The following is a 20,595-nucleotide window of genomic DNA, read 5'->3' as shown; positions in this document are numbered from 1 at the left end:
CACCATTAGCACATTGATGACATGCGGTTTGGAGCTTCTGCTCTTGTTTCTTTCAAGGTGGGATTTTTTGTTTTGTTTCCGAAAATAATCTATGGCCACAGCTTAAGCCATGAAGAAGTGCAGGCTTCATTCTTCTAAACCAGGGCTCAGCAAAGTTTTTTTGAGCCAGGTAGTAAATATTTTAGTCTTTGCAAGCCATACAGTCTCTGTTGCCACAAGTCAGCTCTGCCCTTGGAGCTCAAAAGCAGCCCGCAGACAATCTGTAAACAACAGGGTAATGGTTGTGTGCCAGTAAAACTTTATTTACGCAAACAGGCAGGCTTCTCTGTATCTTCTTCTTGGTACTCTTGCCTCTTTGCCAATTTTCCTTTTGTGTCAGTCCTTAACTCTATAATCTTATTCTCCTCTCTCTTCCCCTCTCCTTCCTTCCCCTCTCCTCACTCCCACTCTCTCCCCATCCATCCCTTTTGTGACCTCTTTTCCTCCTCCCTCTGTCCCTTCCCTTTGTTTCCCTCTCTCTCTCTCTCTCTCAATTTCTCTCTCTTCCCCCAGCCTTCCTCTCTGACACTTAATTCAACACCTCCGACCTTAATCTCCAATTCCATCCCCTTCTCCAAGCTCCAATCCACGTATCAGACAACTGCCTCTCAGCCCCACTCATGCTCCCCGACCCAGCTCCAAAGACTCAAGAGCTGGGCGTCATCTTCGCTTATAGCCTCGTTGTGCACTCACAGCCCTCTGAAACCCTCCCAGATATATTTGTTCTTTGGGGGGAGATCAGGGTGCAAACAGTACTGCCATTTGTGTGAAAAGGGAATGCTTGTGGTGGAAAAAGAAGTGTGTGTGTGTGTTTATTGAAGTATATAAGATCTCTCTGGAAGGATACGCAAGAACTTGGTAACACTTCGTCACCTCCAGGGAGGGAAATGAATGGCTTGAGGACAAGGTGGAAATAATACTTTTTAACTATACACGCTCTTGTATGTTTTAAAACCATTTGAAAATATTTCCTATTCCACCCCCCCCCCAAAAAAAACCACTAAAAAGATGAAATGAAATGAAGTAAAACTCAATGCTTCATTTTCAGTTCATAGTGAGGACCCTCATCTCTAAGCTTATTTTGCTGAAGTGGCTTCTCATGGTTTCTCAGCAGCATTAAAGCTTTAGGCATCTTTCCTCCTGCTTGGGGATGTCAAGAGAACCTTCATCGCCATCACACTCTACATTTCAATTCCTCACAGTAACTTCCGTTTGAAAAACTGTTCCCGCCACTTTCTGTGTTCAGCTCAGTCTGAAACTGGAGCAGTAACCCCCCCCCAGCCCCACTGGAGGGTAGTTGAATTGCCTGTTTGATTCATGCCTCCCCCACCAGACCGCGAGCTCCTTGAGGGCAGGGATGGTGTCTTGTTCAGCCTCATATCCCCAGCCAGTATCTAACTCCCAGTAGGTATTTAAGAAATATCCGGACTACTCTTGCCCTCACCCCGCCTTGTAATGCGGCTCATGTAACTTGGTATTGAATAGCACCCTGCGGACAGGATCATAGAATTCATACCGCAGCAGCCCTGAAGTCACGTGAAGCCTCATCCCAATGGGTGTTCAGGCCCCAGCCAGCTCTTCTGCATCTGGGCTCTTTTCTCTTTCACCACTGGCTTAAACTCAGCTCAGCTTCTGCTTCTTATATGGAAAATGAGGTTAGCAGTTATTAAGCAATGTGGGGCTGGGTTTCCTTGGACCTTCGGGGGTTCGCTCAGATTTTGCTAAGATGTTGACTTCGTCTTCTTTCAGGGAAAGAGAAAAGAGCTGAAGCTACGTGGGGACTTAACCCCTCACCCCAACCCACAGACTCTCTCCGCCCGGATATTGACAATATGAAAGGAGATTTTCTTGGGTAGCCACTTGTTTCTTTTCTCCAGGATGAACTGCCAAATATTGAATAATTTGTCTCATTTTCAAGAAAGGGAGTAAACTGTGGTGTGATCAGCAATAAAGAGAGCCCTGTGATCAACTAGATTGGCCTATTCTTCCTCCTGTAGCCGAAATCCAGCCTCTGTACCCCAGCACTGAATTGAATCTCAGAGGCAGAGTTTGGGGTGAAGTAGAAAAGAATAGCTTTATTGCTTTGCCAGGCAAAGGAGGCCACAGCAGGCTAATGCCCTCAAAACTGTGTGTCCTGACCTGGAAGGGGCAGTGAGGAATTTTATAGCAATGGTTCAAAGAGGAGGGTGTGGTCAGCTCGTGGACGTTCTTCTGATTGGTTGGTGATGAGGTAACTGGGAGTCAGCATCATCAACCTTCGGATTCCAACTGGTCTGCGTGCTTGTGGGCAGCAAGCAGTTAACTTCTTCCACCCAGTGGGCTTTCAGTACCTGCAAAACAGCTCAAAGATATTGTTATGTGTATCCCTTGAGGGGGAGCCATGACCCCCTTGGGGCGGCCAGGGCTGTACTGTTGTTTCTTGACTGTTCCTCCCTCCCTTCCCTGATTAGCAGCTGTTTGACCCTGCCTTTGGAATTCAAAGGAAGGTCATGGAGGCTGAATGAAGCCTATTTCCTGTAATCAAGAAACGGGAGACAGAAAGACTTTCATGCCCAGGAACCCCACAGGGTCCTGCTAGGTTTCACTCCTGCCAGCTGGGTGACCTCTATAGAGGTTATTTAACTAATCTGGGTTTCAGGTTTCTCAACCATAAAATGGGGATAATAATAGTTACAACACAACTTTTGGAGTGGTTGTGAAGATTCAGTGAGAAATGGCATGTAAAGTGCCCGGTATGGGAATGGCAGTCGTGTGTCATGATGCTGCTTTTCCTTCCTGGGACCATGGCTGACATTGCTACCACGGAACTCTTTTTTGATGAGATCGAACTGCAGGGAGCTACAGGCGGCCACTGCTTCTAATGGGTAGATTGAAACTGGCGCTCAAGTTGGAACCAATTTGCTATCTCTAGCCTAGCACATTTCCAGACATTAGGGAGGTTCTGAAAATTTAGGCACTGTTATCATTATTAAATAGAAGCACGTTTGGCAAGGTGGTTGTTACATTCTGGGACCCTTTTCCTGAAGCTCCTTCGGGACGTTGAGCGACAGGCCATCATATGGATTCCCACTGGCTATTAATGCCCGACAGCTGGACTGCTGGCCCCTCGTATTTAGTCTTTCAAAAGAGCTTATGAGATTAGTGTATTTGATTTAAAAAAAAAATTTTTTTTTTCAAAACTAGGTGGATAGCACATTTGCTGCTGGCCGGCCAGCGCAATCCCAGGGCTGATGGGGGCTCATTGATGGTGGCAGCCAATTTCCATTTCAGTCGAGCAAGAGGAGGGAGGCAGAGAAAGGCAGAGATGGAGAGGAACCAGGACTCGATTGCAAGCTATGGCATCTGGCGCCACCTACTGTTATGTCACTGCATCGCTACCATTGATGACTATCTTGAAGTTGTTAGCCTTAATCTGCCCTTAATGAGTTTATCTGGGAACATTTTCATAATCTCACTCAAATCTTCACTTTTCATTTATAATTTATGATTTAATTTTGTAAAAATGCCAGATCCTCATGATGTAGTGACAATGATAGTAACATTTCCTTGGCATATTTGGTTTCAAAGACCTATGCACCAAGTGTGCCTCTTAGTCTTCTGGATGAGGACCCGGCAGGTGCCAGGTGGGAGCCCTGACATATGGAGGAAGTGACTCGCCTGGGGTCACACAGCCGGTGGGGCAAGGTCTCGAGGCTCTGGATTCACATCCTGTTCTTCCTCTCCGTCTGTCTCTCCTCCACCACTGCTCCCCCCGGCCCACCTGGGCGCCCGGCTCAGTACCTTGCCAGGCCCCTCAGAGCACAATTCCCATTCCCAAAGTGCTACTGCGTAACGTGGATTTTACTGGAGGGTTCACGGAAGAGCAGGAGGGGAAGGTTACATTGCATCCCATGGAAGAAAAACCAATGACACAGTCCTTTAAACAGGTGCTTTTTTCCTGAATGTCAGTTGCCTCCTCCCCACCCCACCCCAAGGCTCCCTCCTCAACCTCTGTAATATATCACTCTGCCTTTATTAACCGGAACGTTCATCCTCTGTGTATGCTTCTCCAGTATCCATCTTCACACTTGTCTTCCTTCTCAAGGAGACTGGATGTATTAGGCAGAGTTCTTCAGAGAAACAGAACTAATGGGATGCATTTAGGTATAGATACAGATACAGAGATCTATTATAAGGAATTAGTTCATGTGCTTATGGAGGCTGACAAGTCCCAAGATCTGCAGTTGGCAAACTGGAGACCCAGGAGAGCTGGTGGTATAGTTCCAAAGGCCTAAGAACCAGGAGAGCTGATGGAGTAAGTTCTAGTCCAAAAGCCTCCAAGCTCAAGACCCAGGAAGAGCCGATGTTTCAGATTGAGTCTGAAGGCTGAAAAAAACCTGACGTCCCAGCTGGAAGGCAGTCACGCTAAAAGAGCTCCCTCTTGCTGGGGGCGGTCAGCCTTTTATTCTATGTAGGCCTTCAACTGATTGGATGAGGCCCACCCTCATGAGAGAGGGCAATCTGCTCTACTCAGTCTATCAGGTTAAATGTTAAACTCATCCAAAAGCATCCTCACCCAGGATAATGTTTGGCCAAATATCTGAGCAGTCCATGGCCCCGTCTAGTTGACACACAAAATTAACAATCACACCAGGCTTCTAGTCTTGGCTCTGCCAGCTGACCTTGACCTTGCCAGCTCTGTGACCTTGAATGATTTCCTCTTTGCTTCCATTTCTCTTTCTGTAAAATGGGTGGTGCTTTCAGGATCCACTGCAGCTTTCACGCCAAGGCCAGGATCAACCCAGCAGTCCCCAGTCAATGAGCCGTTTGTGCCCTACGCTTGGAGTCCCATCATGGGTCAGCTTTGCTCAGGAGCTCCCCGTTGCATTGGCCGAGACTTCATCAGATCCCCATTGTGGCCTGAGGCTCTCTCTGCCCAATTCTCCTCTCTTCTCCTTTTCTCTTTCTCACCCTCAGTAAGCCTCTTGTACTCCTGTCTCAGTGCTTGCTTCCCAGAGGCCCCAGACAATGCGTATGTTGACATTTTTTAAGAGTTCAGGTCATTTATTTTGCAGAATGACTATACAGCATGGTGACTGTAGTTCGTAATGACTGTATTACATATTTGAAGGTTGTGACGAGAGTCCATTGTAAAAGTTCTTATCACAAGAAAAATTTCCTGTAACTATGTAAGGTGACGGTGTCAACTAGATTTATTGTGGTGAACATTTTCCAGCGTACTCTACAAATATCAAATCGTTATGTTGTACATCTGAAACTTAGTATGTCAATTATATCTCAAAAATAATAAATAAATACTCCCTAAAGGATGCACCCTGCCTTTATTGAAGAGAGTCTTTAAAGAATTCAATAGCTCACTTCATATTTTAGTTGGAAGGTCTGTGTGTGGATGAGGTCACTAGTTCAGGGTTATCCCTACATAGGTAGGTACCTGCCTTATACCCTTATGACAAAAACGTTCACTCTCCCCAAAGGAAAGTGTCTATCACCATCATAAAACCACCAAAGCTTAAATATCAGTACGCAAGCTAAGGTCTCTGGACTCATGTGTACGTCTTCCCATGGACCCTATCCACTCTCTGCCTCTCCATTGTTTACAGCTTGTCCATAATGAGTCTAAAATTTGCTAATCATCTTGCCTGTTCCTCAGTGTTCTCTTTTCCAGTGGTCTCCCTTCCCCCACCTCACCACTTGACGGAGCATCGCCAGCTGTTCCCCTGACATCTGTATCAGCCCAAGTACATTTAGCAGGAATTCATTTCCATTTTAATCTGATTCAAGGAAGTAGATCACATTTTAAGAAGTAACAAAGATGGATTTGGAACATTCTTTCATAAAAGACAAGAGAACAGCAGACATTTCAAAGATTGCCTCTCTGGTCTTGACCTTCAACAAATCATTCTGATTTTCTGCCATATAAAAATTTTTATGACAAAATCTAACAAAACTTAGTGGGCAAGCTTTGGAGGTAGTATCTGTAAATTAATAGCTAGCAACTGCTATCCCTTGTTTAGCCCCCGCTACGCAAAATTGGGGGCAAAATGAAGTAGTGGTTGAGAACACATGCTTTTCAACAACAACAGCAGCAGCAAAACCTGATGGAAAACTGGGCAGAGATCTGAATAGACATTTTTCTAAAGAAGACGTACCCTGATGGCCAACAGGTACCTGAAAAGATGTTCAGCATCTGTAATCATCAGCAAAATGCAAATCAAAGCCACAATGAGATATCACCTCACACCTGTTAGAATGGTTGTTATCAAAAAGACAAGAATTGGAGAATGTGGAGAAAAGGGAAACCTTGTGCACTGTTGATGGGACTGTAAATTGGTGCAGGCACTCTGGAAAACAGTATGGAGATTCCTCAAAAAGTTAAGAGTATGAGACCCCGATATTCCACTTCAATAGCCAAGATATGGAAACAATCTAAGTGGCCATTGATGGATGCATGAACGAAGAAGATGTGGTGTATATGTATAATGGGATACTACTCAGCCATAAAAAGGATGAAATCCAGCCATTTGCCACAAGGTGGATCCAAAAAAACAAAGCAAACAAAAACAAACACATAAAGAGAACAGATTAGTGGTTACCAGAGGGGAAGGTGCTTGGGGAGGTGGGTAGCACAGGTGAAGGGGGTCAACTGTATGGTGATGGATGGCAGTTAGACTTGCAGTGGTGATCACTTTGTAGGGTATACAGATGTTGAATTATAATGCACCTGTACACCTGAAACTTATAAAAGAGAGAGAGACAATAAAAAAAAACCAAAAAAACGCCCAAAACAGGACATATGTTTTGATGTCACTTGAGCTGATTTCAGTTCCAGACTTTGCCACTTAGTAGCATGTTGTTTTCTCCTTTCAAAGCCTCAGTTTGCTCCTCTATAAAATGGGAAAAATAATAATGAGGCGAGGACTAAGTGGAATCATGTATTTCAAATGAGAACACACTTAGGATCGTGTATGGCACATAGGTGAAAGATAATGTTATTGTAGACAGAATTAGGTCCTCTTCACAGGCCCAAAGTTACCCAACACCGAAGTGACAGAATTAGGACTCCACCCTGGGCCTTTCAGACAACAAAACTCTTTACATTCATTCCTGTCACCTCCCACTTCTCAGCTGTCAGGTTAAACCAAATCACTTCCAAACGCTACTATTTAAACAGTCCCAGTACATGAATATTAAATGTGAGTGTACCTGCCCAAGAACCATCCCCACCTAAGGCTCCACTGTGAGTCTGTGCTCTCACCTCCCCCTCCAACATTTGTCATCTTTTAACCTGACACATTACAGGATGTCATGCGGCATTTCTCACAGTCCTCTCAAAGACCCGTTTACAGATTAGAGAAAGGACACGTGATGTATGTAGAAAGGGACAGGGCAGAGAGTCGACCTGGTTTTCCAGGAAACAAAGAATGAAGGCATCACCCACACTCTGCAAAGCAATGGAAGAACCGAAGGCTCTTAAGACCAATGGTGCACCCAAGGAAGCAAAGACAGGATTAAAATCAAGTCTCCCAGGATTGCTTCTATGAAATCCGGCTGGGAGTAGTCACAGAAAGTGAAACAAAGGACATCCAAAGAGATGGTGATGGGATTATACTTGGCTTTTACTTTCTCCTAATTTTAAAATCTTTTCCTGATATCCATTAATTAGTTTCATAACCAGATGATAATCTTAAAAGCAGAGTTGTTTTGCAAATGTGTTACTTGGGTACGGAGTCACCTTAATCAGTGTCAGTATCGAGGAAAGATTTAGCATTAGTTTGTTTATCAACAATAAGGGTCTAAAAAGTGTGAGACTTAGAACAAAAGAGTTTTGATGCAAGAGGAGGCGGTCTCTGAAGATCTGGAATATACAGTACTTCCTGGGGAAAGAAACTGGGAAAAGTAGGAGGGTTCTGCATTTCCTAGAAACATGGATTTTGGTAATGATTTTGAGAGAGAGAGAATGATCCTAATTCTGGATATGCATCTAAGCCATGGAAATTCTGGGAGTGTCAGTTTTAGGATCAAAAGGTAAGGGATTACAAAGTTATCGTCTGCAAAGGGGTCCTTGATTAAAGGGAGAACCAGCTTTATAGTCTAAAAGTAGCTGGTCAGCACCTGGAGCCAAGGCAGTTGCATAAGCTATAACATAACCATTTGTTTTGGGCCCTCATTTCCATTTCCCGCTCCCCACAGGGAGCTGATCCTTGCAAACTACATTTCCCAGGCACCCTTGCCAGCTGGCTTTCCGGTAGGTTCAGCCAATAGGAGGTGGAGCAGGAAATTGGGGTGGGGGGGAGAGGGGGGGAGAGGGAGAGAGGGAGAGGGAGAGAGGGTGGGAGGGAGAGAGGGAGGGAGGGGGAGGGAGAGAGATCAGCATATTTCTCCTCTTCTCTCACTCAGTTTCTGGTGGCACCTCCAACTGAAACTACATGTCTTCCATGAGTCCAGCTTCTGCCAGGTGGCCCAATTCTAGCGCTTTTGAAGGCTTCCTCTTCCCTTTGTCCTTCCAGCCCTGGAGGGGGTACAAACTTCCTCCTGTTGTTAAATCTCTAGCATGTCTTGCCCTCACTTACTTGGCTTTTCAGCTCTTCTGACACCTTTGTAACTGCTCCCCTGTATTAAAGTCTCTCTCTTGAACTATCTTGCATGAGCTATGATTTCCTGCCTGTACCCTGCCTGATAGAGTGTGTTAAAATATACTTAAAAAAAAAAATTTTATTGGAGTATAGTTGATTTATAGTGTTGTGTTAGTTTCAGGTGTATAGCAAAGTGAATCAGTTATACATATAAATATATCCATTCTTTTTCAGATTCTTTTCCCATATAGGCCATTACAGAGTATTGAGTAGAGTTCCCTGTGCTGTACAGTAGGTCCTTATTATTTATCTATTTTATATATGGTAGTGTGTATATGTCAATCCCAATTTGCCAATTTATCCCTCCCCCTGCTTACCCCCAGTAACTGTAAGCTTGATTTCTATATCTGTAACTCTACTTCTGTTTTGTAGATAAGTTCCTTTGTGCCCAAAATATACTTTTAAATTACATCATTCCAGACCAACATTAAAAACTTATATTTTGCTTATGTTGATAGAGTTAGTCAGAATTGCTTTACAAATATGAAAATCACTATTATCTTATTATTAGACAATTAATATAAGTAAATTATTTTAAAATCAGGAAAAAAAAAACCAAAATAAAAAATTATTATTTACCTACAATTCAAACGTGAGATAACATCTCTGTTAACAGATAACATCTCTGTTAACAATTTGTTATGTTTACCTCCAGCTTGTTATATTATTACATATATACCTTGCCATATGTCAATATTTTAAAACATAATTTGTATCAGTTTATATACATTTTTTAGGAATGTCTATAAATTTTTATGAATATATATCTTAAAATTCTCTATGATCTAAGTTCTTTATATTTGTGACATGCATTTTCCCTTGAAATTATACTCCTTTCCAAATCAGTGAGTATACATCTACAGCGACATTAAATAGTAGCACCAAGTTCAAATCATCATATACCATTGTCTGGATAGACCATAATTTATTGCCCCAATGCCTGCTGCTGGACATTTAGATGTTTTTCACTATTACTCACACTGCTGTGGTAGATATCCTCATGGATAAATCTTTTCATCCTTGCTGCATAATTTCCTTGGATAGAAGCAGATTTGCTAGAGCAAAAGAATATGTATTTTTAAGGCTTGTCATACATATGGTGAAACTTTCCTCCAGAAAGGTTGTAGAGATAGTGATTCTTGGATGCTTCGTAAACTTTTCATTGTGCTCATATCAAAGTGTGTTCGTAAATATCCTGACAACCGGCACTCCCTCATTCAATGCCAGTTATTACCAGTGGCTTATTTAAATTGTCATTAAACAATGGTCACAATGAAAATGGTTTCCTGAGAATCCATTGAAATGCTGCCATAATTTCAGCGCTTGTGGAGTGGATCTTCTCCTGCTAAAGTCTTGTGTCAAGTTGAGGACACAGTTTGGCTTTGCTGCTATAAGTTGTTCAGCACCAATCCCAGTCTATGCAAACTCACTCTTTTACAATAGTGTGAATCCCTGGTGCATGGGCAACTATCATTAGGTGAGATTTCAGGGAAAATGCTTGAAATTTAGACAGTATCATAGTTGCTTCATGAAGGGGGTGAAACCTGAGACATTTGGGAGAGTGATGGGTACACAACTGACGTTAAGCAGCATTTCAGTCATGGATTTTCAAATTATAGCAAGGAAATTTGAGTGTGTTTATTTTGTCTTTGTTCGTAAGTGTTTTAATCACAACATCTCTGAAGAAAGTTGCTGAAAGAAGGAATTAATTGGCTGTTCAAAAAAAAAAAATGAGGCATTAGAAAGAGACAACCTTGATTTCAAATGTTTGATCTCAACATGGCCAATCTCATCGCTTTCACTGCAAAATGCACCAGAATAGGGGTCATCTGATCTTAATCCCCAAGAGGAGAAAGAGAACTTGTTGCAATAATTTTTGATCTGTTGCTGCCTTGACACACTCAAGGGAGGAAGCTGTTTCAGAGAGAAATCTTGTGGTTGTAAGGAAAAGGAAAGCCAATTCAAACTGGTTGAAATAATAAAGGAAATGTTCGTGAAAAGTCCAGGTTCTTCTGAAACTTGTTCAGTTCAACAAGGTACCACAGGACGAGTTTTTCTTTGACTGTCCTCTCTGCCTTCCCCCATATCTTCTTCTTCTTCTTTTTTTTTAAAGTATTAGCACCTTCTAATTATTATTTATTTATTTATTTATTTTTTGGCTGTGTTGGGCCTTTGTTTCTGTGCGAGGGCTTCCTCTAGTTGCGGCAAGCGGGGGCCACTCTTCATTGTGGTGCGCGGGCCTCTCACTATTGTGGCCTCTCTTGCTGCGGAGCACAGGCTCCAGACGTGCAGGCTCAGTAGTTGTGGCTCACGGGCCTAGTTGCTCTGCGGCATGTGGGATCTTCCCAGACCAGGGCTCGAACCTGTGTCCCCTGCATTAGCAGGCAGATTCTCAACCACTGCGCCACCAGGGAAGCTGCCCCCCCCCCCATATCTTCTTCAGCTGGAGGGTGGCTCCCTCTTAGACACAAAATGGCTGCCAGCAACCCTCACAGGTGTCTGCTTCTCTGTTCATAGTCTATGAGGAAAGAGAACTTCTTTGCCTATGGTTCCTTAGATCTAGGAATCGTGCTTTTTAGAAGCCCATGGCAAAAGTCTGCTTGTATCTCATTAGCCCAAGTTGTGTCACATGACCATCCCTCAACCAGTCACTGTGATGAGAGGTGGGCTCTGCTGTTTGGCTTCAGCCATTTAGGACCACCCCGTTGCTGGTACCGTAAGTATTTTCTGAGGGGCAGGCAGTCTAACCAGGGAACCAACCAGTATCAAGAGGGAGGGAGAAGGGATACTGGGAGCGTGAGAAAAGCCGGTGTCCATTATGCAGAAGTTTTAAAAAGTACTCCCAGGGATCCTTATGTGCCTCCTTGGAGGACTGTCTCTCCACCCACTTCACCATCCCTCAAGATGAAAACTGATAGATTTGCCATCAATTTTCAGCCAAGGGGTTGAAACACCCTGGTGTATTGTGATAAGCTTGATAATATTACCTACAAGTCATTCCTAGTGATAGCTAAAGAGATAAAGTGTATAAATGATTTTATTGTTTCATGTCTAGCTGAGCTTATTCAAGGCTATCCCAGGTGCTTTTCTGGTATCCCGTATGATTTATTTAGTGAACAAGACGGGGTACTCTGGGGTCTTGCCGTAGATTCTCTACCTCTAATCCGAGCTGCTTGGTACAGGACGCATACTGGGTGACCCAGGAGAAAAGTGGCTGAGAATCAGGCAGGCTGGTAACAGTCCCTTCCCTGCACTCCAGACCCCACTCTCTATCCTCACCACCCCGCTACAGACATCATTCAATTTTTAAAAAAATTTTATGGGAGTATAGTTGATTTACCATGTTGTGTTAGCTTCTGCTTTACAGCAAAGTGAATCAGTTATACATACACGTACATCCACCCTTTTTTAGATTTTTTTCCGATACAGACCATTACAGAGTACTGAGTAGAGTTCCCTGTGCTATACATCAGGCTCTTATTGGTTATCTATTTTATATATAGTAGTGTGTATATGTCAGTCCCAAACTCCCAGTTTATCCCTTCCCCCACCCCCGCTTTCCCCCCTGGTAACCATAAGTTTGTGTTCTACATCTGTGGCTCTATTTCTGTTTTGTAAATAAGTTCATTCGTACCATTTTTCTTAGATTCCACATATAAGCGGTAGCATATGATAATTGTCTTTCTCTGTCTGACTTGCTACACTCAGTATGACAATCGCCAGATCCATGCAAACGTCATTCAACCTGGATACAGCTGCATCCCCTGCCTTCCACGTTCCACTCAGAAGGCCCAGCGCGGCAGGCACCACAGCCCAACTTCATTTTCAGAGAAAGTAGGTGATGATGGCTGCTGGAAAACACCGCACCTCCCCCCACACGCCCGTGTGACTGCGACTGCTGTTAGTGAGCAGCCCACCTGTCCTCCCCGTGCCTGCAGAAGACACTGTCAGTACACTACCACTGAGCAGCCATGGTCAAATTTCACTTGCCACTTATTTTTTTAAAAATCTTTTCTTTTTGTTTATTACATAACTGATTCATATTTACTGCAGAGCAATGGGAAAGTCACGTAAACTAAGAAAAAAGTAATAAAATCTGCTATAATCCCACCCCCGTAGAGAATCACTTGCATGGCCGGGGGTGGGGGGGGACTTATCATATCTTTTGGTATGTATACATTCAAACAGATCATTTTTCCAAAAACAAAGAATCATGCAATACCTATTACTTTGTAACATATCTTCTCCCTCAGAGAACTCCTCCAGCACCTCTAGACTTAGATCGTTATATTGTCATTACATTTAATTGCTGCATAGTATTCTGTCGTTTAGAGGCACCCTGATTATTGAACCTGTCTTCTCTGGTGAAGTTGTGATTTCCAAGAGTTTGCTCTCACAAGCAGCATCTTAGCAGTTTTGTTGATATGAACCTCTGTGCCCATGCAGGGATGTTCCCATAGGATGATTGACAGCAGAAGCATCATTAGACCAAGGGCAAGCCTGCTTTTGCAACATTTAGTATGCATTGATGAATTGCCCTTCAGAAAAGTCATTACAATGTATTCTCCCACAGTTTCATTTGAAAGCATCCATTTTCCCATGATTTCTTGTCATTTCCTTTAATTAAAAAAAAAAAACAATATTGCAGGAATTAATTTCAAGACACGATAATCCAGATAATAGTCTTGCTATTGTTCACCAAATTGGTAGCTGAGAAAAGTGACTTTTATATTACAATATAGTTAATTTAACTCTCTTCTTTATATTGACCTGATATCCACCTCTGAGTAATAAATTGAAGTCTTGTGAGGTTTCCCTGATGGCTAAGAAAGGCAAATGAATAGAGAAGAGGGAAATAAAAACCCATGAACAATTACCTGGATAATTCACTCATAAAATCCTGCTAGGGGAGCAGTGAGGGCGGGGGAAAAGTACATTTGCATCTTTATTTTGACAAAATTCAAGCTCTCTAAATCAGCTACCTGTGCCACTTTGCAACAATGATTATCAACGTTTAATTTTTTGCTTTACTTTGAGTCTAATGCTCATAATAGAAGCTTCCATTTTTCAGATGCTTGCCATGAGTCAGGAATTTAGCGATTAATTTAATCATCACAACAAAGTAGGAATTATTCCCCTGTTCTTCTGCTGAAGAAATTAGGGCCCAGAGATGCTGAGTAATTTGTCCAAGGTCACGCAGGCGGTCACCAGACAGAAAGAGGATCAGTGCTCAGGTTCGTCCGTCTCCAAAGCCCTTGCTGTTGCCAGTGTGCCACAAGGCCTCTCTTCTGGTGGAAAAAAGGACGCTGGGCTGCCTAAGGACCCCTGCAAGCTGAGCAGACATCTCACATGAACGCATGAGCCTCCTGCGGCCTGGCTCCGCTTGGAACAGTTGTACTGACACTTCTTTCACTTCTTGACTTCCCTCAGGTCCCAGACAAACCAATGAGGAGCATGAAGTATACGGAGAAGGATATAATAAACCTCAAGAAAGACCTTACACGAAGCCGGTGAGTGAGCCCTGCACCGAATGATCCACAGACAGCCCGATAGGGACAAGCAGGCTATGGGGTGACGCCTGTGAGTCTTTGCCGAGTCTCAGTGCCCCTCAGCCCTGAACATTAGGCAGGAGATTCGCAGGAGGGTAGCCCTGTAAGGGCTAGGGATGGGACCCATTTCTTGGTTGGACTCTTCAGGGAGCACCTGCACCAGACCGACCTACCCATTCTTGCTCACGGCAGCCCCATGCCTAGAATTCCCTCTGCTTTGCTTTCTTGGGCTGAATCCAACTCAAGAGAGTTCCCATATGCTCCAGAAGACTCTTCCCTTTTTACTGCACGCCCACAGTGTGGTAGCCGAGAGTCAGATCGACTTGGTCTCAAATACTGGCCCTGCTACCTGCCAGCTGGTGACACTGGAAGAGTTACTTAACCTCCCTGAGTCTCTGTTTCCTTAACTGTAAAGTGAATATAGTATGAGGTTGTTAGAAGGGGGTGAAATAATGCATAAAAGTGCCATAGCCTTGAAGACAATGCCATTCATATCTTTTTCCACCCCACCAATTCCTTCCTCCATAGCGTGATAGCGTGAGCAAACTGAGGTCTAGGACCATATTTTTTTCATCTCTTGGCGTGAGGTGGGATTTCTTTCTCCTCAAGGTGGGGTCATAAATGGGGCTTTTGGCCAAGCAACTCAAGGCGGAGTAACAGATGGAGAGTCTTTTAACACAAAACACGTTAAGAGACACGCTAAGCGGGGGTGATACAGGCAGCGCGCAGGGTCTGCTTATCTCACGTGTCTCCCGCTCTGAGCCAGACGCTGGTAAGAATCACAGCGAGACGCTTCCTTCCTCACCTCCATGGTCTGGAAGCTCTTCCTTCACTGCGCACCTGCATCTCCTCCCCACACGGCTTTGACGGAACGGGATGACAGCCCAAGAAGAGGCAGGAAGGTGTGGGCTTTTGAAACGGGGGAGGAGGAAAGGGATGAAGGAGGCTAAGGGGGGCATCAGGATGGGGCCCCAGAGAACAGTATTTCCCCACCGACCACAGGAGGGGTGCCTGCGTCGGTGCTGAGAGGGTCTCTGGACACCCAGTGTCCAGCAGAAACATAATGTGAGCTGTTACATAATTTCAAATTTTTCAGTAGCCGCACTAAAAAAAAGTGGAGAAAAAACAAGTGAAAGTAGTTCTAATAATATATTTAGCCAAATAGATCCAAAGTATTGTCATTTGACATGGAATCAATATAAAAAGGTATTAATGAGATAATTTAGAGTCTGTTTTGAACATGTGCTGAAAAATGATGAATGGTGAAAATCCACAGTGTATGTTGCACTTAGAACATATATCAATTTAGATCAACCACATTGCAAGTGCTCATTAGTTGTTACAGATTGAATTGTGTCCCCCCAAAATCCGTATGTCAAAGCCCCAACCCTCAACGTGATTGTACTTGCAGAGAGGGCTGTTGAAGAGGTAATTAAGGTTAAGTGAGGTCCGAAAGGTGGGACCTAATCCAATAGGATTTGTGTTCTCATGAGAAGAGGAAAGGATGCCAGGAATGTGCACACACAGAGAAAAGGGCAGGTAAGGACACAGCTAGAAGATGCCATCTACAAGCCAAGGAGAGACACCTTGATCTTGGGCGTCTTGCCTCCAGAACTAGGAGAAAATAAATGTCTGTTGTTTAGACCACCTATTCTGTTATGACAGCCGCATCAGACTAACATAATAGTCAACATTGGAATAATCCTGCAGAGAATGTCCCCAGCTCAAGGGGGGATGATGGGACTCAGTCTCGGAGTTTCAAGCAGAGCACAGCTCAGAGATGGCATGTGAACTTGTCCCTGAAAATCAACGGATGAGCCCCACAGGGACCCCTCTGTTAGTTGTGGACACATTGGCCTCTACAGTGTTTGAACCCAGGTCAGAGGGCTTTTGAGGCTGATGCCTTGGGAACCTGGGAGCCCCAGGGACTGGTGAGAGGTAGTGTCAGGAGGCCAGAGTTACCTGAGTGGGGCAACATCTGGGCAGGCAGCGAAGAAAGAGGGTTGCACAGCTGAGGGTGCACCTCCCAGCGGGGATTTGTACTCTGCTCCGCAGTCATGCCTGAAGGATATTCCAGGTTTCAGAGGGAATGTTCCAGGCTTCAGAAGAAATGGTACAGCAGGGAAATTGCATCAGAGGTGAGGTTCCATCTGTATGTCATGGGCACCAATCAGAACGGACACTGGCCGTACACAGCCATTATGACCATGTCAGTTCTTACCAGCTGAGTGTTCCCAGCCTGGAGGTAGATGATTCTAATACATCTTCATACATACCAGAATCTCTAGAGCCTAGGAAATGAGCATTTCCATAATAATTTATACTATAGATTGAGAGCTGGTAACTACAAGTACCAATACATGCCTTGATCTATGTAGGTTCCGGATACCAAGACTCAACCCAGGCCAGGGAGGGCGACAAGCAGTGGTGAGCCAGCTTGTAGCCAGAACTGATGCGCTGAATTTCCAGGAAATTTGCAAGCCAATTATTAAACGCAGCTGTTGTTAAAAATTAACTTATAGAAACTTACAGTTAAATACATTATATTAAAACAAAGTGATAAATACTCGCAACTCATCATTTCTTAATGATTTCATACATTTTACTGCAAGCTATGCAGTTGAGGTTATTTCTGGTTATAGTATCTGTGTGGTGGAAATACTGTATAATGGGGGCTACTGCAAATCTCCTTCCAGCCCCACATTCACTGACATCATATTGGTAGGTCAAAATCAGCTACAGTGGGAATACTTAGGCACAGAAATCAGCAAAAGGTACAGATCAGGGCTTACTTGTCCCTCCAGAGAGATGGTTGTTAAACATTCACCAGCACTCTGGGGACATGCCCCAAAATGACCAAGGTAGAACTTTCCACTAACCTAGAGGGGTGAGTAGAGGGGTGATGAAAAGGTGATAAAGACAGTGGCTTTTCTGCCATCCTCGAGTTGGCAAGCTGAGTCTGTCCTTTGTGCCAGACACATTTACCATGGCTAGAATTTAACATCCTCGCCAGACGGACTCGGCTTGTCCAAGTGCTGGGCGTGAAGGACAACGTGGAAAGGGCCAGACAGAAAAGCCACAAGCAAGAAAGCAAGAAACGACAGTAAAACTTTCCATCTGGCCACACTCCTGGATCCCACTGACATTTAAGGAACCAGAGATTCCCCTTCAGAAGGAACACCTTGTTTTCCAGAGGAAATCACCCCTCCAAGAGATGCATACCCCTTGGCGCCATCACCCAGTATTGAATGAGGTGAATTGTTAACAAAGAAGATATTGTCTTTTCCACGTACTGTTTTTAAAATCTGCTCCACCTCCTGTTGGAATCTAGCCCAAAACACCAAAAGGAGGTGTTAGAATGAGCCAAACACCTTGACTATCTCCTAGATTTTCATTTAATACTTCAGCCCCCTTATAATTCAATTGCACCATCCCTGGTTTCATGGCCAATTTAACATGATGCTAAAAAGAATAAAAATCTAACAGCTTTCCTCCTCGCCTCTTCCACCAGATGTTCGGCGGCACCAAGCAGCACACTGTGCACTCACTTCCCAAATTTCTCCTAGCAGAAGTTGACAACCGGGGCTTCTGTGTGTGCCCAGTTCTTGGTTGACTCTTGAAGCCAATGACATGTTTTCCTCCGAAGCTGCCGGTACTTTTTATTGCACATGGTTTTTTTTGGTTTGTTTTTGTTTTTCTAAGGAAAATAGACATCTCTGCATTGAAAACAACTGAAATGTTGAACCTGAAGCTGTGATATACCCGTGGCAAAGTTTAGTTAGGTACTGGCAACTGCAAATAAGCAGCGATGAATTAACCCCCTCTTCCAGCAGATCCCAGCAGGGTACAGGTTATGCACCTGTTTCCAAGGTCTGCGACTTTGCTTTCCAGCTGCATTTGGTAGACTGCTGAAGCAGGGCAGTGAGATATGACAAAGGTGGAATTTTGGCAAAGGAAGAAGCTTTTTCTTTTGTATGAAGTTAGGCACTTCTTCTTGGTCCCTCCTTAGTTTTTCTGTGCTCATTCATTTTCTTCAACAAATATTTATTGACTACCAGGCATCACCAGGTATACACCAGGCATCATTGTATATATTGGAGACACGGCAGTGCACGAAGTAGACAAAACTCCTGTCCTCAATGAATAAGAGACAGTGATGTGCATTAAAATGGGGCAAAGACAAACAAGTTAGCAAGTAAATAAACAGGATTGGGGCAGGGGACGTTGGCCATATCCTATGAAGAATATAAAGCAAGGTGATGTACAGGCATAGCTCGTTTTACTGCACTTCACAGATACTACGTTTTTTACAAATGGAAAGTGTGTGGCAAGTCTGTCGGCACCATTTTCCCAACAGCGTTTGCTCGCTTTGTATCTCTGTGTCACATTTTGGTAATTCTTGCAATATTTCAAACTTTCCCATTTTTACTGTATGTGTGATGGTGATCTGTGATCAGTGATCTTTGATGTGACTCTTGCAAAAGATTAGGACTCACTGAAGGCTCAGAGGACGGTTAGCCTTCTTTAGCAGTAAAGTATTTTTTAATTAAGATATGTACATTGTTTATTTAGATACAATGCAATTGCCCACTTAAGAGACTACAATATAGCGTAAACATAACTTTATACACAATGGGAAACCAGAAAACCGTGACTCACCTTATTGCGATATTCACTTTACCGCAGTGGTCTGGAACCCGACCTGCGGCAACTCCAAAGCGTACCTGGATGTAGCAGTGGCAGTGACGGGGAGCAAGTGCTGCCTTAGCAAGAGTGGCCAGAGGGAGCGGTTTTGTAAAGGGGGCCGTGGGCTGACACCTGAACAGTGATGCCTGAACGGAGTATTTCACAGGACAACAGATGGATGGGTGCCAAAGCTGGGACAAACCAGAAATGCTGGAGAAGCAGAAAGAAGGCCAGCGTGGCTGGACCAGAGTGAGGGAGATGGGCACAGGCTGGAGCCCACAGGGCCTTGGGCCTCACAGGCCGTGGTGAAAAGTTTGGGTTTTAGTCTAAGTGCAATGAGAACCCGTTGGAGGGTTCTGAACAAGAGAAGGATATGATCTGATCTTTAAAAGAACATCCCATCGGCTGCATAGGGACCAGTAGAAAGGCTGTGTGGTAAGAGATGTCGATGGCTTGGATCAGCAAATAGCAGTGAATTGGAGAGAAGTGGGTGGATTCGGGATTTGTTTGGAGGCACAGGATGAGATCAGATGTGGGAGACAAGGGAGAAGGCGGGATCAACATGTTTTTATCTCTTCCGCCCTCACGGGGATGGAAGATGTCTCCTAACCTAGAAAATATCATATCCGCTGTCATGGTCCCCGAGTGCTTAGTGATGGGATGAATTAATTCTGTTGTCCATCCCTGGAACTTAGAAGTTAAAAATAAGGGGGAAGGCCTGTACATTAACTTAGGGGGAAGTGACTGAGGGAGATGGCTTACATATAAATCTGTGGGATAAACCAGTTGATGAGATGGCTGGGCCATTGCTGTCTCCATCAGGCTGGTCTCCCTCTTCTACTGCCTTCAAGCTGGAGTGTCCACTCTGCCTTATTGGGGGATGGCCTGTGGCTGGGAGGAGAACGTGTTGATGTTGTCCTGCAACAGGGTCAATCTGTCCTGGGAATCCCCAAGGTCTAGCTCAGTTCTTAGCATAGAGGAACCACTCAATAAATATTTCTAAAGTTTATATTTGCATCGTATCTTAAAAATCTTCCCTGAGGCAGGCAGGAAAGTTCCTTTTGCTCCATTTCTCAGATGAGAAAACTGAGACTCAGCGAAGTTCAGAGATTTTCTTGCAGTCATTGTATCAGTTAGCTATCACCACATAACAAGTCACCTCAAAAAGTCAGTGACTTAAAACAGTCACATATATTAGTGTTTATGAGTCTGTAATTCAGTTGGGAGGTTCTCTGATCTCAGCTGGTCTCCCTTGAGTGTCTGTCATCAGCTGAGGGTTAGGGAGGTGACTTTGCTGATCTTGGCTGGGCTCTCTCCTATGGTTTGGAGGCTAACCAGCCATAGGGAGGTCTAGGATGGCCTTGGCCCTAACAACATGGTGTCTCATTCTCAAGCAGGTCAGTCAGGCCTTGTTCTCACCATGGCAGGATTCTGAGAGAGAATGGAAGTGTGTGAAGCCTCTGAAGATTTATGCTAAGAACTGGCAAAACATCACTTCCACCATATTCTTGTGACCACAGCAAGTCACAAACCCAGCCCAGATTAAAGGTGGGGGAATAGGGACTTCCCTGGTGGCGCAGTGGTTAAAAATCTGCCTGCCAGTGCAGGGAACATGGGTTTGAGCCCTGGTCCAGGAAGATCCCACACGCCGCGGAGCAACTAAGCCCATGCGCCACAACTACTGAAGA

At 44.2% G+C, this 20,595-nt stretch overlaps 1 protein-coding gene across 1 annotated transcript in view; it reads left to right on the top strand.

Annotated features, from left to right (window-relative positions):
* Positions 1-20,595, top strand: part of CCDC60 (coiled-coil domain containing 60) — a 165,860-nt gene that overhangs the window by 57,362 nt on the left and 87,903 nt on the right. Inside the window, exon 2 of the mRNA XM_036823211.1 lies at positions 14,103-14,182. Coding sequence (XP_036679106.1) covers positions 14,103-14,182 — 80 coding nt within the window. The remainder of the gene's footprint in view (positions 1-14,102; positions 14,183-20,595) is intronic.

The sequence above is a fragment of the Balaenoptera musculus genome, chromosome 14 (assembly GCF_009873245.2).
Source record: "Balaenoptera musculus isolate JJ_BM4_2016_0621 chromosome 14, mBalMus1.pri.v3, whole genome shotgun sequence".
NCBI lineage: Eukaryota > Metazoa > Chordata > Mammalia > Artiodactyla > Balaenopteridae > Balaenoptera > Balaenoptera musculus.
This window is presented reverse-complemented; position numbering and strand designations above follow the sequence as displayed.